The sequence below is a fragment of the Tamandua tetradactyla genome, chromosome 1, assembly GCF_023851605.1.
Source record: "Tamandua tetradactyla isolate mTamTet1 chromosome 1, mTamTet1.pri, whole genome shotgun sequence".
NCBI lineage: Eukaryota > Metazoa > Chordata > Mammalia > Pilosa > Myrmecophagidae > Tamandua > Tamandua tetradactyla.
The window spans coordinates 166063815-166084913 of record NC_135327.1 but is presented as its reverse complement, the minus strand read 5'-3'; the positions used below and the strand labels follow the sequence as shown (position 1 = coordinate 166084913).

Genomic DNA, 21099 nt, shown 5'->3' with positions numbered 1-21099 from the left:
TTCCAGATTATTGCTCAGTTGTAACAATTGTGGACGAGACAAATGTGAAGTTAACCTGCCTGCTTTTTAGTGGAAATTATGAAGCCCTTCCAATAATTTATAAAAATGGAGATATTGTTCGTTTTCACAGGCTGAAGGTAGAATTCGTGCAGTCTAGAACTTGTATTTGTTTGAAGAGCTCTGTGTTGTTAACTAAAGCTATTACTAATTCTGTGTTGCTTTGTTGAAATATCACATTAACTGTTTCAGTAGATAAGAAATGTCATTAATATCTGACTTTGTAATGGGAAATCTCTTCATTTGGAACTAGCTGCCTATCCTCCCTTTCCCAGAAATGTATTATTTGCCATGATGCAGAATAGTTCCAGTCTCACTTCTAAAGAGAGATTGATGCTTTAAAAATGTTCTCTGTAAAGTTTGATAAAGAATCTTTGTTTTTATAAAAAGTATAAGAAGATTGGGAAATTATTCTTCCTTGTTTATTGTATTTGAGTGCAGTGAAAGTATTGAGACATTATCAAATATAAAATCAAAGTACAATGATCTTCATGTGTGAGGAATGTGTTAAAATGGAACAGGTACTTTTAAAATTATGCTAACAGTTAAATAAACAAGTGAAAGGAAACCATTAATATGAAGGTAAAGCTATTAAATAGTATGTGTGTGGGTTTTTTTACGTAAGAATTTTAGAACTTAACACAAAAGAGGTTGTTTCCTGCAAAATTGTTACCCTTGTTGCTGTACATAGTTTCCATGTAAACCCCTCCATTAACTTGGTTATCTTTTTATTCTAATGCTTAAGTTTATCTGTCCCTCACAGATAATGTGATGCTCATAAATGAGCACTTGAAAAAATATAAGTCTTGTATGCTGTGTATGTCATATGTATGCTGTGCTCTATAGAAATCAATTAGGTCGCATTTGTTAATTGCATTTTCAGACCAATTATCTTTTGGAAAAGATGTTTTATATGATGGAGAATTTGTCTATTTCTACTTTCAGTTCTGTTGATTATACTTCATAGTTTGAGTCAGTATTAAGTGTGTTTAGGTTTATTTATTTATATTATTTTATGTATTATGTATTTTGAGGCTGTAACCTAGATTTAGGATTATGATTTTTTTCCTGTTCCATGAATTCCTTTTTCATTATGAAATGTTTCCTTTTTAAAATTTCTAGTAGTTCTTCTTGCTTTTAAATGTACTTTGATTAGTGGAGCTATACCAGCTTTCTTTTGGTTAGTGTTTCCATTTTACACCTTTTCCAGTTCTTTCACTTTCATTTTTCTGTGCCTTTTTGTTTGGAGTATAACTCATATAAGCAACTAGCTGTTTTTTGTTCTTCTCATACAATCTGAAAAGCAGATTCTTTCCTTGGGATATTTAGTCTAGTTACTGTTAATATAATTATTGATATATTTGTGCTTGTATTTATCATATTATTACTTGTTTTCTATTTGTCCCATCCATTTTCTATTCCTTTCTTTTTCTTTTTTTACTAATTTTGAATTAACTAAGTATGTTTATTATATTCTTGCTTTTCTTCTGTTAAATTCTTAGCTATACATCTTTTATTTTATTTTATTTTTATGCATGGGCAGGCATCGGAAATTGAATCCGAGTCTTCCACATGGCAGACAAGAACTCTGCCTGCTGAGCTACCGTGGCCCACCCTTTTAGTATTTTTTGTTGGTTATTTTAGAGATTACTGTATGTATTCTTGATTTATTACAGTCCAGTACAAATGCTACTGTTAGGACTTCCTTACTGCTGCTAAGTCCTTGATACCTTTAAATTATATTTATTTCCACCCCATCTTTTTTGTTTTGGCTGTCATGTATTTTAGTTCTACATATTAACTTTGAACTCAGTAAGACTATATAATTGTTTTGTTCAGTCAGTATTCATTTCCATAGCTCACGTTTTCCGTCTTTAGTCTGGAAATTTGCCTGTAGTTCCATGTTTCCAGGGGGGATTTATTTCCTTCTGCCTGAACAACTCCTTTTAGGTATTCTTTTAATACAGACTGACAGGTGGAATGTTCCTTAGTCTGTGTTTAAAACATTCTTTTCAATTTTTGTTGCTTGAAAAATACTAGTTTTATAGTGTATCTTTTTTTCTAGTTAATGTACCAAGAGCATTGACTTGCTGTGGGTGATATCCTACATCCCACTTAAAGGCAGATCTCTTTTTAGCTTTTTTTATGTGCATATCCATAAAGTCTGGTTTTCCCATTCAATAATTAGTAAGTTGTTTAATTTAATGTAAATGCAAGAATTACTAAAGCCAATCCTGCTATTTTAGCTCATTTAGAAATTTAGAGTAATGGAATAGTGATATTTGGTGGGCTCATGACAAGTTATTTAACTAAATTTAAAAAGTATTGATTAATAGTTAATACCAAAAAAGAGTTCTTTGGTGGATTTTGTGTTGTTTTTTTTTCCTCAAGTACATTAAGTATAGGGATATTTTGAGAAGCATTTGATTTTGAAATCAGGAGCAATCAAATGAATTTCTCCAAACTGCTAGCTTCTTAATGTTTTTTAAAAAGGAAAGTAAGGTATTTTTGTTTGGCTTAATCCTAATGCATTTACTATTATTAGTGATCAATGCTTTTTCTTCTACCTGCTACCCTTATAATTTATTTTACCTTCTCACTAATCCTTATATTTGGGATGGGAAGAGTCAAGTTATCTATCTCCAGTGGTAAGATCCATTATCTTTCTGATTGTCCAACCTCCTTGTTTGAATACTTCTGAAAATTTTCTTTCACTGGGCAAGACAATTGAAAATGCAGACATCTTTTGTAGTTATCAGTGTTTATAACTATTTTTCTTGTTTTTATTCTGCTCATTGCAGTTTCAAGATCATGGTTCACAACAAAAATATAAATAAAACAGGAATCAAGGCCTCTAATTTTTCAGCCATTATTTGTTGAATGCCTATTTTGTGCTGGCTTGCATTTAATACTGAGAAACAGATGATATATACATGGATATGCAAGTCAAGATAAGTTCAGATAGTGTTAACGGCTATGAAGAAAATAAAACAGAATCAGGAAAGGCCTTTCCGATGAGGAGACATTAGAATTAGACCTGAATAATGAGAAAGAGAAGCTGTATACAGATTTGAGGGAAAATGTTTTCCAGGCAGATGGAGCTATAAGATCTAATATCCTGAAATATGAATGGCATGGGACTGGATGAACAGAAATAAGGCCAGTATGGATGATCCTAGTCAGAAGATGAAATTGGAGAGGAAGATAGGGACCAGCTCATATACCACGTTATAGTAGAAAAGTTGTTTAGATTTTATTTTGGGCACATTTGGGCAGTTATTAGAGGGTTTTAAATGTGAAAGTGGAAATGACTTGATTTATAGTTTGACAAAAGCATTCTGACAATTATATGGGCAATGAATAGATTGTTGAAGGACAAACATGAAAGCTGTGAGATCAGTTGTGAGGTTGTTTCAATTTTATAGTTATGAGATAAGGATGACTCAAACTAGGGAGGTGATAGAAATAGAAGTAGATAAATTAAGGTACATTTTGATTGAAGAGCAAAGAGGACTTTTGGATACATTGGATTTGAAAACAAGTTACCAACACACCTAAGCTGGAAGATTGTTCTAATTTACCCTGATGATCAGCAGAAACAGGCTTTGGGTAAACGAAATAGACTAATGAACATGAACTCTATCATTCAAAAATGAGTGCAAGAAATATTTACATATTTAAGTAAACCTAAAATATAAAAGAAAAGCAGTAAACCCAACAAACAATCCATTTAAACTTGAGTTAAATGAGTAAAACAAGTTAATCAATCAATTGTGGAACAAATAGAGTCCTCAGAATGAACTTCAGTTTCTGCCTTTGAGAAAGAAACTGGTGCTAGACGAGCCTACCTTCTGTAAATGTCATAAAAATGGACAAAGTAGATGAAGCACCTATCTTCAGGCATTGGATAACCAGCAGCTATGATCCCAGAAAGAAGAGAAACTTATAAGATAAGATGACCCCATAACCATCACAACTCTGCTTAGGGACAATTTTCTAGCCACAAAACAGCAGACTGATGTGTAAGCAGAGCGTGGTGGTCCTGCTAAACTGAGGAGACTGAGATTAGACTTCATTGCAGCTGAAGCTGAAGCTCTCTCTCCAGAGAGGAGAGCTATACAGAGGATGAGATCTGTTTAGTTTGCTTAAGTTGCTGAAATGCAATATAACAAATGCAATGTACAGCACTGAGGTCGTGAAAATGTCCAAATCAAGGCACCCATATTATGATACCTTCTTCCTGAAAAAGGCTGGTGGCTATCCAGGACTCCACTGTCACATAGTGGTATCTGCTGGTCCTTCTCTCCTGGGTTTTGTTGCTTCTAACTTCTGGCTTCAGTGGCCACCTCTCTGTTTCTTTTATTTCTCTCTGTTTCTGTTTCTCACTCAGCCTCTCTGGCTTCTCTGTCAGTTTCTCTGTATTTCATCTCTTATAAAGGACTGCAGTAAGAAGATTAAGACCCCCTGCAGCATGCATCAACTGAAATAACTTAATCAAAAGGTCCTACCCACAACAGGTTTACACCCATAGGAATGGTTTAGCTTTAAGGCATGGTCTTTTTGGGGTGCATACAGCTTCAGATCATCACAACATCCAATAGTCTTTAAGGGAAAAGAGGATTCCCAATGAATTATTGGCTGAAATCTGAGCTGCCCATGGTCATGGCAAAACTATTTAAGGATTACAAGATCTGCTGTATGATTGGAATAGATACTACAGGTTTAACAGTGGGTAGCTTGAGGTCCAGCCTAGAGAGAGATAAATGGATTTGGTAATACCTCTTTAAACAAACTTGGCCTTCCAGCTGAGTCAACACAAAGACCTTGCCTTAGGAAAAGGGGCAAATCCTAGAATAAAGCCTACTTTAGAAGTGTTCTATCAAAGCCTAAAACAATTTGTACAGGAAAAATAGAGTTTGCAAGGTGAGTCCTAAAAAGGAAGAAGGTATTTGGGAAATACCACAGACTTTCCATAGATTCATCCCAACAAAGTATAAAACCAGGTCTTCCTGAATCTGAGTCACTAAATTGCCTACAAAAACAAAAAATCAGTGTTCATCAAAGAAAGTAACAAAAGTCAGTCTTTCCAGTATATCATCTACAGAATTCTATAAATAAGAAAAGAAATAAAGATGAAACTAACATGGAAAGATAGAAAAATGTGGCCCATAGTCAAAAAAACCACAAAATGCTTCAAACGAACCCCACGATGGCCCAAATATTAGTTTTCAATAACTGAAATTAATTGCAAATGAAATGAAAATTCATTTGTCAAATGAACTTGAAAGCAGATTTCATTTGTCAAATGAACTTGAAAACAGTATCAATAGAAGTCTTCTAATCTGAAGAACAAAGATTAGAGGAAAATAGAGTCTCAAGGACCTGTATAATTGCAAATTGCAGATTATGGTATAATTTGAGACCCAGGAGATGAGAATGTGAATGAGAAGAAAAAATATAGAAATCAGGGCCCAGGATTTTGATGAAAAGCAGTGTCGGGGAGATAAAGAAATGCAGTGTACTCCCTGCAGGGCACACAAAGAATGGTGAAACCATTGAAAGCCAGAGATAAAGGAAAAGCCTTGAAATCAACTTGAGAAGAAATGACATTCTGTACAGGGGAACAATAATTAAGTCATCTTTGATTACTTGTTGAAAACAATGACACTCAAATAACAAAGCAATGGTGTTTTAAAAATGGTGATAGAACCAAAAATCCTTCCAGCATTTTATATTCAGCAAAAATCTTTTAAAAATGAGAGTAAAGATGTGTGGATAAACAAAAATTATGTGAATCCATGGCCAGCTTATCTGCACTATAAGAAATGCTAAAGGATGATATTCAGGCAAAAGGATAGTGCTATCAACTTAAAGCTAGATCTTTAGGAAATGGTGGAAAGCACAACAAATGTAAATAAATGAGTAAATTTATTTTGATAGTTACATTAAATGTAAATGGATAAAACTCTCCAATTATAAGGAAGGAATTGTCAGGCTAAATAAAAATGCAGAAACCAAATATATGCTACCTACAAGCCATGCACTCTAAGTATGAAGACACAAACAAATTCTGTAGAAAACTGTGGATAAGATATACCAAGGAAATAGTAAACATAAGGAAAATGAAGTAACTATACAGAGTATTTTTTTTTGCATATTCATCATTTCTTAGAACATTTGCTTTAATTCAGAAAAAGAAATAAAAAGACAATAGAAAAAGAAATAAAATGAACACAGGAAAGAAAAAAAAAAAAAAGATTATATCTACCATACCCCTTACCCTTTGCTTTCATTGATCACTAACATTTAAACTAAATTTATTTTAGCATTTGTTCCCCCTATTATTTATTTTTATTCCATATGTTCTTCTCCTTTGTTGACAAGGTAGATAAAAGGAGCATCAGACACAAGGTTTTCACAATCACACAGTCACATTGTGACAGCTGTATCATTATTCAATCATCCTCAAGAAACATGTCTACTGGAACACAGCTCTACATTTTCAGGCAGTTCCCTCCAGCCTCTCCATTACATCTTGAATAGCAAGATGATATCTACTTGATGCATAAGAATAACCTCCAGGATAACCTCTCGACTGTTTGGAATCTCTCAGCCATTGAAACTTTGTCTCATTTCACTCTTCCCCTTTTGGTCGAGAAGGTTTTCTCAATCCCTTGATGCTGAGTCTCAGCTCATTCTAGGGTTTTTCTCAATCCCTTGATTCTGAGTCAGAGAGAGTATTTTAAGAGATATTAAAAGAGGCATTTCATAAGGACAAAAGAGTTGTTCATGAAGAAAATATGACAATCATAAATGTGCATATATTTAATAACTGTGCTTCAAAAATTAGAAAGCAAAAATCCTAATGGCATATCCCAGCTTTCTCTGTCAGATAAACTTTCGCCTCAGCTGCATTTTATCCAGTTCAGACTTTCATATTTCAGGGGTCTAGGTTTCCCAATAACACTCATAGGTACCTCGTCTATTAACCTTTTTTGAGGGGGGGGGTAAATTATACCTTAATTAAAAATAATAAATAAGATTTAAGAATGCAAACTTGATAGGATCATGGAGGGTGCCACATAAGTCTTTTAAAATGTAAATATATTTTGTATGATTTTTTTTCCATTTACTGTTTATAGTTTATATCTGAATTACAAAGATTATTTCCCCTTCCCCATGTTTTTAGAATTTCCTGTATTCCCTCATTCAATCTTGGCTGCCACAATCAGACAGACAGAAAATATGCAGAGCTTTTTATCTTACATCTCTAGTAGAAACCTTACAGCCGACATTAACTGCTCCAGGTCTGTCAGAGATTTGCATAATGTTTTACAGTTTACATTTTGCCTGAGGATCTTGGTATTGTGTAGTTGAAATTATAATCTCAAATGCTAAATGGAGCTAAATATTAAAGAATTACTTCCTTCATTAGTGTATTAGACAGTATATTATAATTGCTCAAGTTTCTTCTCTTCCTGGGTTCTATATGAGTAACCTCTATGCTTTTTCCTGTTTTGGTGTCTACTTTCTTATTTTCTTAGATTCAGGTATATAAAAAGGAGACTCAAGGTATCACCACCCCTGGCTTTGCTTCTCTGACATTTGAGGGAACTTTGGGAGCCCCTATTATACCTCGTACATCAAGCAAGTATTTTAACTTCACAAGTGAGGACCACAAAAGAGTAGAAGCCTTACGTGTTTGGGCATCTAATCATATTTCACCTTCTTCAGCATTACTAAAATTGTGTGATGTTCAGCCAATGCAGTATTTTGACCTGACTTGCCAGCTCTTGGGCAAAGCAGAAGTAGATGGAGCATCATTTCTTCTAAAGGTGGATGTTTTTAAATACTTGATATTATAAGTTAGCATCATTGTCTACAAAATATGTAGCTACTGAAGTTAGTTTCATGAATACGTTTTCAAACAAATTTTAGTACATAAACAAATGCATATTCCTTTTTCTCTTTTTTATACATGATACATATATACAATGCTTTGCAGTTGCCTTTTTCATTCTACTCTGTCATGAAGATCTTACCACATCACCACCAGTAAGCTTCTCTCATTCTTTTTTATTGTTGCTTTTATTTCATCATGTGGCTATATTGCATGGCTTATTTTAATTTTTGTTCTATCCTAAACCACTATTTAGGTGATTTACTTAAATATATTGTCCTTTAACATGTGTACTCAGATCTGTGAAGATGAAATCGTTACAAATTAAATTGCAAAGTCAAGGGCTATGTGCATTTGAAAATTTGATAGCTCTTGCTTAAGTTGCCCTTTATAGCCATGTATGAGTGTACCTGTTTTCTAACAGTAAGGTATAAATAAATTCTTAAAGATGGTCAGTGATTAAAGAAAGTAATAAAATAGATTAATTCAAAGGCTAAAAATGTTTATCTCAATTAATTTTATAAATTAGGAATGATATGGGGATATATCTGATATATTTGTATGTGGAATTTAAACATGAAATGTTACAGCCATCTCTTAAGCAGTTAAATGTAAATATATAAATTAAATTACTTTTTCTTTTTTTTTTTAATTTTTGAAGGATTATCTACTGAAGTATTTGTAACCCCAGATAGTGAAAGTGAGCGCTTTTAAGCTAAATTATATCAAAAGCAGAGTAATATGATGCAAAGCAAGAGCACAACATTCAGTTTCATTTATAAATTTAGAAACCAGAAAAATTCTTGATCAAAAATGATCAAACAGAATCCAATAATATGTTAATATAATTATATACTATAATAGCATGATTTATTTTTTTATTTTTTATTTTTTTTACATTTAAAAAAAATTTTATTTATACAGCATACAAGCACATACATTCTTTTTTTTTGAGAGTATTCTTTTCAAATCTTTTTTAAAATTTTAATTACTAAAACCAATCGACATACAATACGAACATTCCTTTTTTTTCCATCACATAGTTGTATATTCATCATCATGATCATTTCTTAGAACATTTGCATCAATTCGGAAAAAGAAATAAAAAGAAAACAAAAAAAATTCATACATACCATACCCCTTACCTCTCCCTTTCATTGATCACTAGCATTTCAATCTACTAAATTTATTTTAACATTTGTTCCCCCTATTATTTATTTTTAATCCATATGTTTATGATTTATTTTTAAAATTCAATAATGTCATATCTGTATTGAGTTTATATTGAGTCATGACATTAGTGGGTGAAAGCATAAAAATTATGTCATCATCTCCATGGATATAAAAATGTTTAGCAAAACAAAAAGTATGCTTCTTTAACCTGGTAAAGCCATATCTGTATTATGCCAAGCAAGCAAAATATTTAGCGGTAAAAAGGTGGAGTCTAATGCCAGGAAAAGACAAAAATACCCACTATGTTCCTAGTTGTATAGTATTGTTCAGGAAGTTCAATAAGGTAAGAAAAACAAATGAAAAATTTAACTCTTTTTAAAGAAAGAGAAAAGTCAGCATTCATAAGATATGAAGAATCCTAAACAATTAGCTAAACCATCCTAAACAATTAACTGAAAAAGTTAAACTTTGAGTTGTTAAAATTATTCAATAGGATAACTGGGTTAAAAACATCATTTAAATATAGCTTCATATATATGTCAGCAATAAATAGAATATATAATTGAACAAAAGATTTTTCAAAGTAGCAACAAAATTCTGAAACTAATATAATGACTAAGATATGCATGAACTTCTGTGAAGAACATACTTACAAAACTTTACTGAGGAGCATAAAAAATAAACTTGAACTATTTAAAGAATGTTGTTTCTTCCCTAAAGTGTTTTGAAAGAAAATGCCATTTTAATTAAAACTATAGTTTTTGTTTGACTATAATTCTGAAGTTCGTTAAAGAAGATAATCAGAAAAAATATATAAGAAGACTTGAAAAAGAAAACTAAGTAAGACTTCCATATCAGATCTTAAAGTATAGTACAAAACTATAATAATTAAAGCTATAGTAAAGTTGACCAATGGAAACGATTAGAAACCTCATAAAGTCTTATACTTAGAAAAAAATTAGTGCCTGATAAAAGTAGTATTGAATAGTGTTTCACATTTGGTGAAGAAAGAAGATTGTTAAATAAACGGTGATAGTTATGTATTTGGAGAGACTAGATCTAAATTAGTCTCTAATTCCTAAAGATTGAATTTTAGTTTGAAACTGCTAAAGTTACAGAATTAAGGGACACATTTTTATGATTTCTAGCCAAATAAAACCAAAGCATAAAGACCATAGAGCCACTCTTCACCCTTTCCCCTAAAACGCTTGGATTGGTCTGTAAAGCCATTTTAAAATCATTAAAAAATGTACATAAAATTAAAGAAATTTCAAGTGAAGACAATCGTCTTGATTAATAATGTTACTCTTCCCATAGTAATTGACCTGGTTCTTGAAATATTTTATGGAACTGAGTGAATGATACAAATGCAAGACATGATTGTTTATTTGGAATTATCACTGTCACCAATGTTAATCAATACTTTGTGTGAGCTAACTCTGATAAGTACCTTCTGTATAGAAATTTATGTTTTTCATTCAAAGTCCGTTTACTCTTGTCCAATCAAATTTTGTGACAGGCATTTGCACTTCACACCAATTGCCTTTTGTCATACCCTTCTATAGTACAGCGTGGGAAATAGCCCAGCCCGTCCTGAAAGACTACAGCAAAACACAGGCTAGCTCATCTCTTAAAGATGATGTAGTGCATACTCATCATGTTCCTATGTTGCCATCCTTATTGCAAGTAGATTATATAGCAATGCTTTATCTCTTGTCTACTTCCAGCACCTATGATTTCCCATTCATTTGCGTTCTTAACATCTTATGTAAGCAAAACACTCACATCCATATTTTTTGAAGGGCATTTCTAGATCAGAGCAAAATGGAAAGATGGGCAGATGTCATGATACATTCCTAACAGCTAGAAATTTATCCTACCAAAGTTTGCGTATACTTGTAAAAGTTTATATAGAAAATAGTATAATCACTGAATTATTTGTAATAACAAAAAATTTGAAACAGCCCAACAGAACAAATAATGGGTTTGGTTGAACAAATTCAAGTGCATTTATACTGTAAAAATAATAGGAAACTATTAAAAATCATATTTGAGAAGCATATTAAATTGTCTAATAGAATGTTCATCAATAGACCAAGAAGTGAAAAGCAGAATGTAATGCCAGTTTGTTAAAGATAAAACGACATATAAATTCATAAATACAGATGAAGGTGAAGTAAGTTCAACAATATGTTAATATTTTATCTATGCTCACTGCAATATGAATTATTTTTATTTTTTTCATTGTGCTCTTCTGCATTTTCCATATTATTCAGTTTGTATGCGGTTAGAAAATAAAACAGATCATATTTAAAGTGCTGCAGATACTTAGGAGTGTACATTTAAGTGCTTTTAAGTTATATAACCAGAAATTAAAACTCTTTTTAGCTCAGGAGTTTTACAAAATTAGTGTTTTGTATTAATAACTTTGTTTCACCCTCCCGTGGCAGGTATGGGATGGCACCAGGACACCATTCCCATCTTGGAGGGTCTTAATACAAGACCTTGTTCTTGAAGGTGATTTAAGTCACATCCACCGGCTGCAGAATCTGACTGTAGACATTTTAGTCTATGATAATCATGTGCAAGTTGCAAGATCTCTGAAGGTGATGTTGAATAGCAAATAAGTTTGCTATTTTGTACTTTTTTATAAATTTGGTGGCAGTTTACGTGATGTTTAGGGTCTAGGAAGTAACTTAAAATTTATTTTTTCTTCAAATTTTAATTTGTAAAATGTGTTTAAAATAATTAAAAGATGTTTTAATTTATAATGGATCGAACAACTTTTTATTAATTTAATAATGTTTTCTTAATTTCTTAAATCTGTACACAGATTTAAATCTGTAAAAATGGATAAAACAAAATATTTGCATACTGCCTTAAAATGACAGTGTGTGTAAAATTAGGTGTTATTCATTAATACAGTCTAGCTGGCAACCTTGTACTCAGTTTAAGAAATTGTTAAACCACCTGCAGTATATTATAAATTGTGTGTGTCTGTGTATTGTGCAATTTTTAGAATTTGATCAATTTGTTGAGGTATAGTTTTTAGATAAGAGTTCTATAGAGTTTAGATATTGTTACTATGATTTTTAACAGCACAAATTTTAGGGGATGTTTTATTTTATTTGCAAGTATCCTTTCTAGCAGAAAATTGTGTAATAATGAGGAACATTTATTAGGCAATTCATATGTATCCTATGTAAAAGGTACTATTATCATCCCTATTTTACACATTAGAGAAAAGACACACTGAGAGATTAAGTGAATTGCCCAGTATTTGAACACATGAAGTCAATATTTGAACTCATGATACCCAGAGCCAGTCCTCTTAAGCACTAAAAGGAAATGACTTTCTTTACTGCATATGTTTTACAGCCCACATAAAGAAATGAAATAAGAACTGTAATAGTGAATTGCAACTTTTTAGATCTGAATTTTAGTGCTTAGTTTCCATTTGTAAATAAATGTACATAGAGAAGAAAATATTTCTCCTCCCTCAGTGTTAAAAATACCCAACTCAAATTTTAAAATTAGATTAATTTAATTTAATTTTAGGTTAATTTGATTTTACCCAGGAAAGTAAAAACAGCACCCTGTTGTCTTTTTTCATGTGTATTTGTAGAAGCATACCTGACATGTCAGAGAAAATTAGCTATTTAAAATACAGTTTTGATGCTTTATTCCCTCAAAAATTTTTTCATTGATTAGTTTTTTCAAAATGAAAATGAGAAAGCCCATTCCAAAGTATTTTTGTAAAAAGTTCTTTTATGAATGAAAAGAATTTACATATTGGAATTACTTCATTTATTCCCTACTCATGTCTGCTTTTACATTTAATTCCCTTCTCTTTCCTCATGCTGCTTCTAGAGATTTTTCTGTTCTCCCATTTGTCCTGCCTTCCTTATCCAAATGCTGAACAGCACCTCACACCGTGCTTTCTATGTATTAAGCACAGTGTGAACAGTATCTGCTGGTGAATGAATGTATCAGGGAGTGCTGTGAATTTTTCAGGTATTTTTTCCCTTTTGATTGTCTGTTATTTCATCCACTAGAGGGTGATATGAGCACATCCAATTAAGAAAAATGTATAGCACTTTATTTCTAAGATATCATGGCATTATATTATTTATCTGCAATACAGTGTAAAAATGAAAAGAACTTTCACTGTGGGTAAGGGATATAATTTCAGACTTTTACTTAATATTCACTGATATCACATTCATTTGTCCTGAGACAACTCTGTAATAATTCCTGTTAGTTTAAGAAATCATAAGAGTCATGCAACTCTTATTTCTTCTTAGCCCTTGAAGACAACTACTTAAAATTGCATTTTATTCCAAAATACATGGAACCAATTGAAAAGATTTGTGCTGTGTGGAAGCAGAAAATAATGTGTTGTTATTTTAAATAAAATAGAGAGGGCAATCATGAAGTGTAATATAATCAACTTCTATAAATAATGCATTTTACAGCCTAAATTGCCCTTAACATTTTCCTAAATCTTGCTTAATTACATTATGTCATTCCCTAAACATTTTACTCAGACATACATATATACCCCTGACATTTTAAACCCTTTTCCTAGAAACTGAAGTTGTATTTTTAAAATCTTCACTCTTATCCTGACACAATTAAAAAAAAATTGCAAAATATCATATTATGTTTCACCCTAGATGGCCCAAATAAAAATATGTATTTTGAGACATATACAGGGAATGAAAAAATATTAAACCTAAAGAAAAGTTCTTGACTTTTTATAGGGAATATTTTGATTATTTCTGAAGGGGTAGTGATTTCTTTATAGCCATATTTGCTTTACTTTTATTAATGTTTTTGTATTGAAATGAACTTTTATACAGTTTTTTAAACAAGATTTTTGTAATTTTTTTATTATGACTCCCTCATTTATGCTTTTGGAATTGTAGAACATTACTGACACAGAATATTTGTCTATTATAATAGAGCATCTGGCACATTTTATATTATAACTAAGCTTAAATAAAATACAATGCTGCCTCCATAAGGAATTTCTGGAAATAACAATTTGTCATCTTTATAGTCCATTTAAATAAATAAATTCTATCTTGGCGCCTAAATTTTATTTTATTATCAAATATATTAGGGCAGATAGGATACGATTAACCCATATGTCTACCATCCAAATTTAACATTTCTGTATGTTTTGTGACATTTACTTCAGATACTTTTAATTTTCTTTACTTCCCTACTCTATATTTATCCTAGCATGTATGGGCATTATATTTATTATCTTTTATTTCATGTACATTTTTTTTGAAAAGTACCTTGACTGTATCAAAGCAGTTTCTTTTCTTTCTTTGACTATATATTTTTAAGGTTTGTGTGGACACATATGTCTCTGCATTTTTACCAGACTTGTAAAATTACTATACCTTTAGTTTTTAATGATATTTCATAAAGCAAGCACTCCCTCCTTATTCTTTGAAATTGACTTGGCTATTCTCTTTCATATAAATTTTAAGATCAGCTTTTAAGTTCCATGAAAGATGCTGGGAATTTTTATTGAAATTGCATTGATTTCCAAGACTAATTTTGGGGAAATCATCATCTTTATAATATTGAAGCTTTTCCTCTATGGGTATGGTATCTTTCTCTATGTATTTAGGCCTTCTTTCAAGTCTTTTATATATTATATGCTTTTATGTTCTGGTATATTATGTGTAGTAAAAAAGGATAACAAAATAATAAATATTCAAAAAAAATGAGATGAAAGTAATTAGAAATAGAAATTTTTAAATTTTCTTCTAGCTTCTCATTTTGGAGTCTAAGAGGAAATGTGTGCTGACCTCTTTTTCTTTTTCTTTTGGTGTTTTCCTTCTCTGACTTTTATGCTTCTTCCCTGCCATGATGTAGATGTAAGTTAAAGAAGTCAGAGAAAAAAGGCTAATAAATATTCTACCTCCCTTTCCCTCATTAAAAGACCCACCATTGGGTGGAAAGTAGACCCCTGAGAATGAAGGACTAGCATCTGGGTGTGTGGATTTTTCCCTCTAACTTTTCTTCCTCATAATCTCCCCTACATTGGGCTACAGAATATTGTGAAATTGTGAAAAAACAGACGTATTGGGAGGTTGGTTTCCTACCTTCTCACTCTTTTTTTCTTCTTCAACCCCCCCCTCCCCATAGCTTTTCTGTTATATACGGCCTCACCACTATTACTTATTTCTGTTATATACAGTCTCACCACTATTACTTAATTCTGAGCGCATAGAAAAAGAGAGAATGGCAGCCCATTCAGGCATCCAGCAGCCAGAAGTGCTGTGTTTATCCAAATGAAGTAAATTTCCTAGTTGGGAATGGAACTCCTTTTTTAAAAATATGCCTTTCTTCATAAAAGTAGATTTTCAGAGTATTATTTCAATTACATTTCTTTGTAAGTAGCAGTTTCTTTGAATAAAATTCTGCATTTTTCTCATTTGAAATTGTTAAATTCTCTACATTGAAAGATAATTTCAAGACATTTGGCGAAACATCTAAAATTAAGTATCAAATACTCATATTAAATAGTCCAAGTAGAAATAGTCTAGTCTGCAGATGTCTGGTTATAAAGGCAAATCAATAAATCAAGATCAAAATTCAGTGTTGAAATTGGTGTAGTCTTATATTTGAACTCAGAGTGCATTTCACCCTATGTTTGTACAGGTACAAAAAAGGCTTTATTGTAAAAGTTTTTTTTGCCATAGAACTTGAGGGATAGAGGCATGCTTCTTATTTTGATATAGTAGAACTTAAAATTTTTTCTATTGCTTCCACAATGAGAGTGTTTTACTGATATTTAATTAAATCTTAAATTAATTCAAGCAAATTATTTTTCAGAATCATAAACAAATAGGGGTTTGAATTTCATTTAAGTAATGCATATCTTTGCTTTATTTTGAGGATGCCAAGATGCAGCTTTTTTCACATTTTAATATATTTGAAGTGGGTATATATTAACACACACGTACATATATGCATACTTTTAAATGTAGATATGTAGATATACACGTATACACATTTCAGTTTTGAAAGTGTCCACGTGAATGATACTCAGCCAGTATACAGCAGTGTCATATATCAGCCAATATCTTTTCTCATTGATCAGCGCTCCTGCCATATTAGTTGTTAAATATTTTGAATATCAAGAATTGTTTTTCTCCTACTTTCTTAATAATGAATATCTGTTTTTAGGTTGGAAGCTTTCTTAGAATTTATAGCCTCCATACCAAACTTCAGTCAGTAAATTCAGAGAGCCAATCAACATTATTAGGTCTAGAATTTCATCTCCATGGAGGTACCAGTTATGGTCGAGGAATCAGGGTCTTGCCGGAAAGTAACTTTGATGTCGATCAACTGAAAAAGTAAGCATGTTATATACTTATTTAGAAAATGCAAATAAGATATTTATTAAGCTGGTTTCTAAGATAATATTGTTCCCAGGAGTTTTCTTATAGATTCCTTATAGTTGGTCTTTGTAACCATGTGTGCTTTTAGCCAGGACTTTGAATTACAGAGTCAAACAGAAATCAACTGACTATAGGTTCAAATAACTAATTAGTAGGAGAGCCAGGATTATAATATGTTTTGCAACACTTAGTATCTGCTCTTACCCTCACACTTTTCTTCTACCATCTGTCACACACTGTAAACAGTACAACGACAAATAAGGGATGAAGAAGCATAAGTAAAATTTGGAAAAGTTAATACATATCGTGGATTCCAAAAAATACTTAATCTGCCCTGAAAAATATTATCTTTCCAAAGTGCCTACAAAAGAATAAATGGGGAACAGAGGTGTTTCAGGGTGTTACATTTTTAAAACTTTTGGAAGTGCCCAGAAAGTTGTATCTCACATCCTACTAAAAATAAAGTTTCTTTTTCCAGAAGTATCTTAATGGTTGCTATGTACAGAAACGTTTTGTCTAATATTGTAGATAAATAAAAATAAATCTACATATTTCCAGAGTAGCAGCGTAGTATTTTATTTTGTTGAATCTAGAGTGAGAGTGTTCAGACATAGAATATCATCCAATAAATTCTGAGCTTAAATTTGTTAACTGTATTTCATCATTCCTCGATTCCATTTTTATCTTTGTAGACTCAGCTTTTTAACTTTTGAGGGGCATTGGATAAGATAAAAACTAAAGATGTTCAACTAAAAAGACACATGTACACTCAAAATTTTGTATACAATTTCATTGAGTTCCTGGAATTCATGCTTTGAGCTAAACTGACTATATTGACTTTGTTTCATGCATAATTTGAAATTATTTTCTTTTAATTTTAGGGTATTAGAATCTGTAGATTTGACAGCCAATAAGCAGCTAGATGGTATCTGTCTACCAGAATATGAGGACAGCTTTCCAACTTTTTCAAGTAAGGACAATTTTTGACATTGAAAATTTAGTTCCTGCTAAGCATTTATAAATATGAATATAAAAGTGTATACACACACACACATGCATACATACACATACATATGTATACATTTAAAAGCTACACAAATTTCCTAGGCAGCTATTTTGCTTGTCAGTTTCTAAAAGCAGCAGTGGTTGTCTTTGCTGCTTTATTTCAGCCAAAGTATTTCTTGCTCATATGTATCTTAGAGGTATATGTGGTTTCCATCTTTATTGAATTAAGTGCCCAGTTATAAGCTATTAAAAATGATGGAGCGTTGCCCTGCCAGAGACCCCCGGTTCGATTCCTGGTGCCTATCCATGCAAAAAAAAAAAAAAAAGATGCAGCCTTTATCTGTATTATTGACTACCTAAAGCGGTGACTGTTCAAATTTGAATTTCAAAACTCTGAATCGGTGAGATATTTTGCTTTACCACTTTATCTTAATATGAACTTGTATATGAATCTAGTCATGTTTTTATCCCTTTTTTTTTTTTACAATCTAGCTCTTACCCTCCTGTGGTCCAAAAAACACATTGTATGAGTGTTTACATTCTTTCTAAACAATAACTGATAAGCATGAAAATTAACATAATTTGCTTGGCATGTACTTGCTTAGTGCCTACATGCATTATTATTTAATCCTAACAATACTTTGAAGTTGATATTATATTCTTCCTTCTACAGAAAGGAAAACTCAGACTTTGAGTATTGGGAGTCATACAACTTGTCTAGAGTAACTCAGCTGTTGACTGATGTGAAGGCCAGTCAGATTCAGATGCAGTCTATTGGATTTTTTTTTTTTGTACATATTTTAAATTTATTTCCTCATTTTCTTTCCCTTAAAATACTACACATTTTTGAGCACCTTGGTGATGGGTTTTTAGCCTGATCAATAATTATTTGAACCACCATTAAGAAGCAGTTTGGTTCAATTGACAACCATTTAGAGATAGTGTAACTTGTAATTAAACTTTTATAATCTCTTTTCTCCTTTTCAAAGGATTCTTTTATCATTTTTAAATTATAAAAGTAGTATGTTATGATAGTGATTGAATAGCTTTTCATATCCCCACTCCCTGAGATAATAAATGTTAACAGTTTAGTGTGATTCCCTCAACACTTCGTGTTTGTACAATATATATACCTTTTATATATATTTGAGATATAGGACTTTTCTCTCTTTTTTAGATTTTTACAAAAATGGGACCATATATACAAGGTGCTCTTTTTAATTATATATCATAGACCTCTTCCTGGGCTAATTCATGTAGCTCAAACTCATTCTTTTAATAGTTTCATAATATTTTTTAATATGGATGTAATATTATCTATTCAGCCATTCTCTATTTGATAGGCATTCAGGTTATTTCCAGTGTTTTGATCTAAAGCTAAAAGATGAAAAACTCATAGTCATGGAAGGTGGTGATGGTAGCACAACATAAAAAAGTAACTTGTGCCACTGAATTGTACACTTAAAATAGGTTAATACAGCAACTTTTATGTTATATTTTTATGTTTCTGTGCACAAAAATTGAGGTTGATGTATAAGATTAGGCACCTCTTTTATTATAATAGATGTTGCCAAATTATTAGCCCAGAAGATCCAAGAAATTCAGGACCAAATAGCACTGTGAAAGAATATCCTTTCTTCACATCCTCAGCAGTATTTTATGTTACCAGTGTATGCAATTTTTGACTATTTGATAGTTAAAAGGTGGTATCTTATTTACTTTCCATGACTACTTATAAACTTGAATCTTTCTGTATATTCATTGATCTTTTTCCCCTTTGAATCGTCTGCTCTTACCCTTTATCTGTGTTCCTGTGAGGTTCTCCACCTTTTTCTTTTTTAGTTTGTAGGAGACTTTGTATACGTTGTACACATATTTTCTCATGTTTCCTTATTAATTTACTATTTTATGGTGTCTGCTTTTTGGAATGGCAGTATTCATTAATAAATCATATTTTGTAATTCACTGAAATCCTTCCAGCTTGAGGTGTCCATTTAAGTCAGTTTAGCCTAGATTCTCATGCTATGAAGAAGGATGACTAGTGATGCATGTGTTCACATTTAATTCCATGTAGAATAAATTATAAAAATATATTATTATGATTAATAAAGTGTTAGCTAAAGGGATTGCAAAAAACTTTTTAAAAATCTTAAATTTATTCTTAAGAATATTTGATAAATTTATTGCTAAGTTTACTACTTTAGTTTTCTTGATAAAGTTAAATCCTATTTTATGATGTTCAAGTCATTCTATTAAACTTAGTAAGAATTTATTTTATCCACATGTCCCTTTTTTTTCCTTCACAGTGTATTTTTCCAACATAATGAATATTGTCAAACATAACCAGAAGTTGAAACACATATACAGTGAGCTCTCATATGTTACTTAGATTCTCCAGTTAACATTTTATCGTTTGCTTTACCCTGTATCTGTGTATCTCTCTGTCCTTCCTTTCAGCCATTAGTCCACTGATATATTTCAAAATAAATTGCAGTCATCAGTATACTTCTTCCACACACTTCAGCATGAACATCATTAACTAAAGTTCAGTATTTGTTCAGGATTCTTTTTTATTTTTGAGGCAGATTACATGGAATGAAATGCATATCTTAAGTGTACCATTCAGTGAGTTTTGACTTATACATAAACCTGTGTATACCCATATGCCTCTCGATATATACATTACTGTCCCATTAAAAGCTCCCTTATACCCCTTTCTTCCTTTCCATTCAAACCCCACCCCATCACCACTCTGGAAGCAACCAGTGTTCTGAGTTTTGTCTTTTCTAGAACTTCTAAATAGAATAATTTATACTCTTGTACACTATATGTTTTTGAAATTCACTCATATTGTTACATATATCAGTAGTTTCTCATTAATGCTCAGTAGTGTGGTATAGCATGATATGAGGTACTTTTGTTTTAAATATGAATTTCCAGTTGTAGCATTATTTGTTGATATGTTTTCTTTTTCCTTTTGGAGTGCTTTGTGGCCATTTTCAAAAATCAGATAACCATATAAAGGTTATTTCTGGGCTTATTATTCAGTTTCTTTGATCTGCTTGGCCATGCTTAAGCCAGTGTCATTATTGCCTTGATTACTGTAGCTTTATAATATGTATTGAGATTATATACTGTATGTCCTCCAATCTTTTCAAGTTTATATTCCATATTCTAGGTTCTTTGTGTTCCAATTAAGTGATAGAATCTGCTTGTCAATTTCTACAACAAAGCCTTTTGTTTTACGAATGAGATTGCATTAATTCTGCAGATCCATTTGGGGTGAATTGGTATCTTAATAATAATTGCACCTTCCAATCCGTGAACATGGTATCTCTCACCATTTATTTAGATTTTCTTTATTTTCTCTCAGCAGTGTTTTTTCAGTATTCAATGTCAGTGCCATATTGAATTTTTAATAGACTTAGAGAATGTGTGTGTAATTCTTTTTTCCTTCCCCTTCCTATAGGCTCTGGATCAGTATCGCTATATGAGGTAGAAAGATGTCAACAACTATCTGCAACAAGTAAGACCATG

General features: G+C 31.6%; 1 protein-coding gene across 4 annotated transcripts in view; it reads left to right on the top strand.

Moving 5' to 3' along the window:
• POT1 (protection of telomeres 1) overlaps positions 1-21099 on the top strand; it is a 122006-nt gene that overhangs the window by 77385 nt on the left and 23522 nt on the right. For all 4 annotated transcript variants that reach the window (XM_077122703.1, XM_077122791.1, XM_077122946.1 and 1 more), the window contains 6 exons: positions 7-137; positions 7602-7892; positions 11581-11736; positions 16343-16512; positions 17439-17527; positions 21032-21088. In XM_077122703.1, coding sequence (XP_076978818.1) covers positions 7-137; positions 7602-7892; positions 11581-11736; positions 16343-16512; positions 17439-17527; positions 21032-21088 — 894 coding nt within the window. The remainder of the gene's footprint in view (positions 1-6; positions 138-7601; positions 7893-11580; positions 11737-16342; positions 16513-17438; positions 17528-21031; positions 21089-21099) is intronic.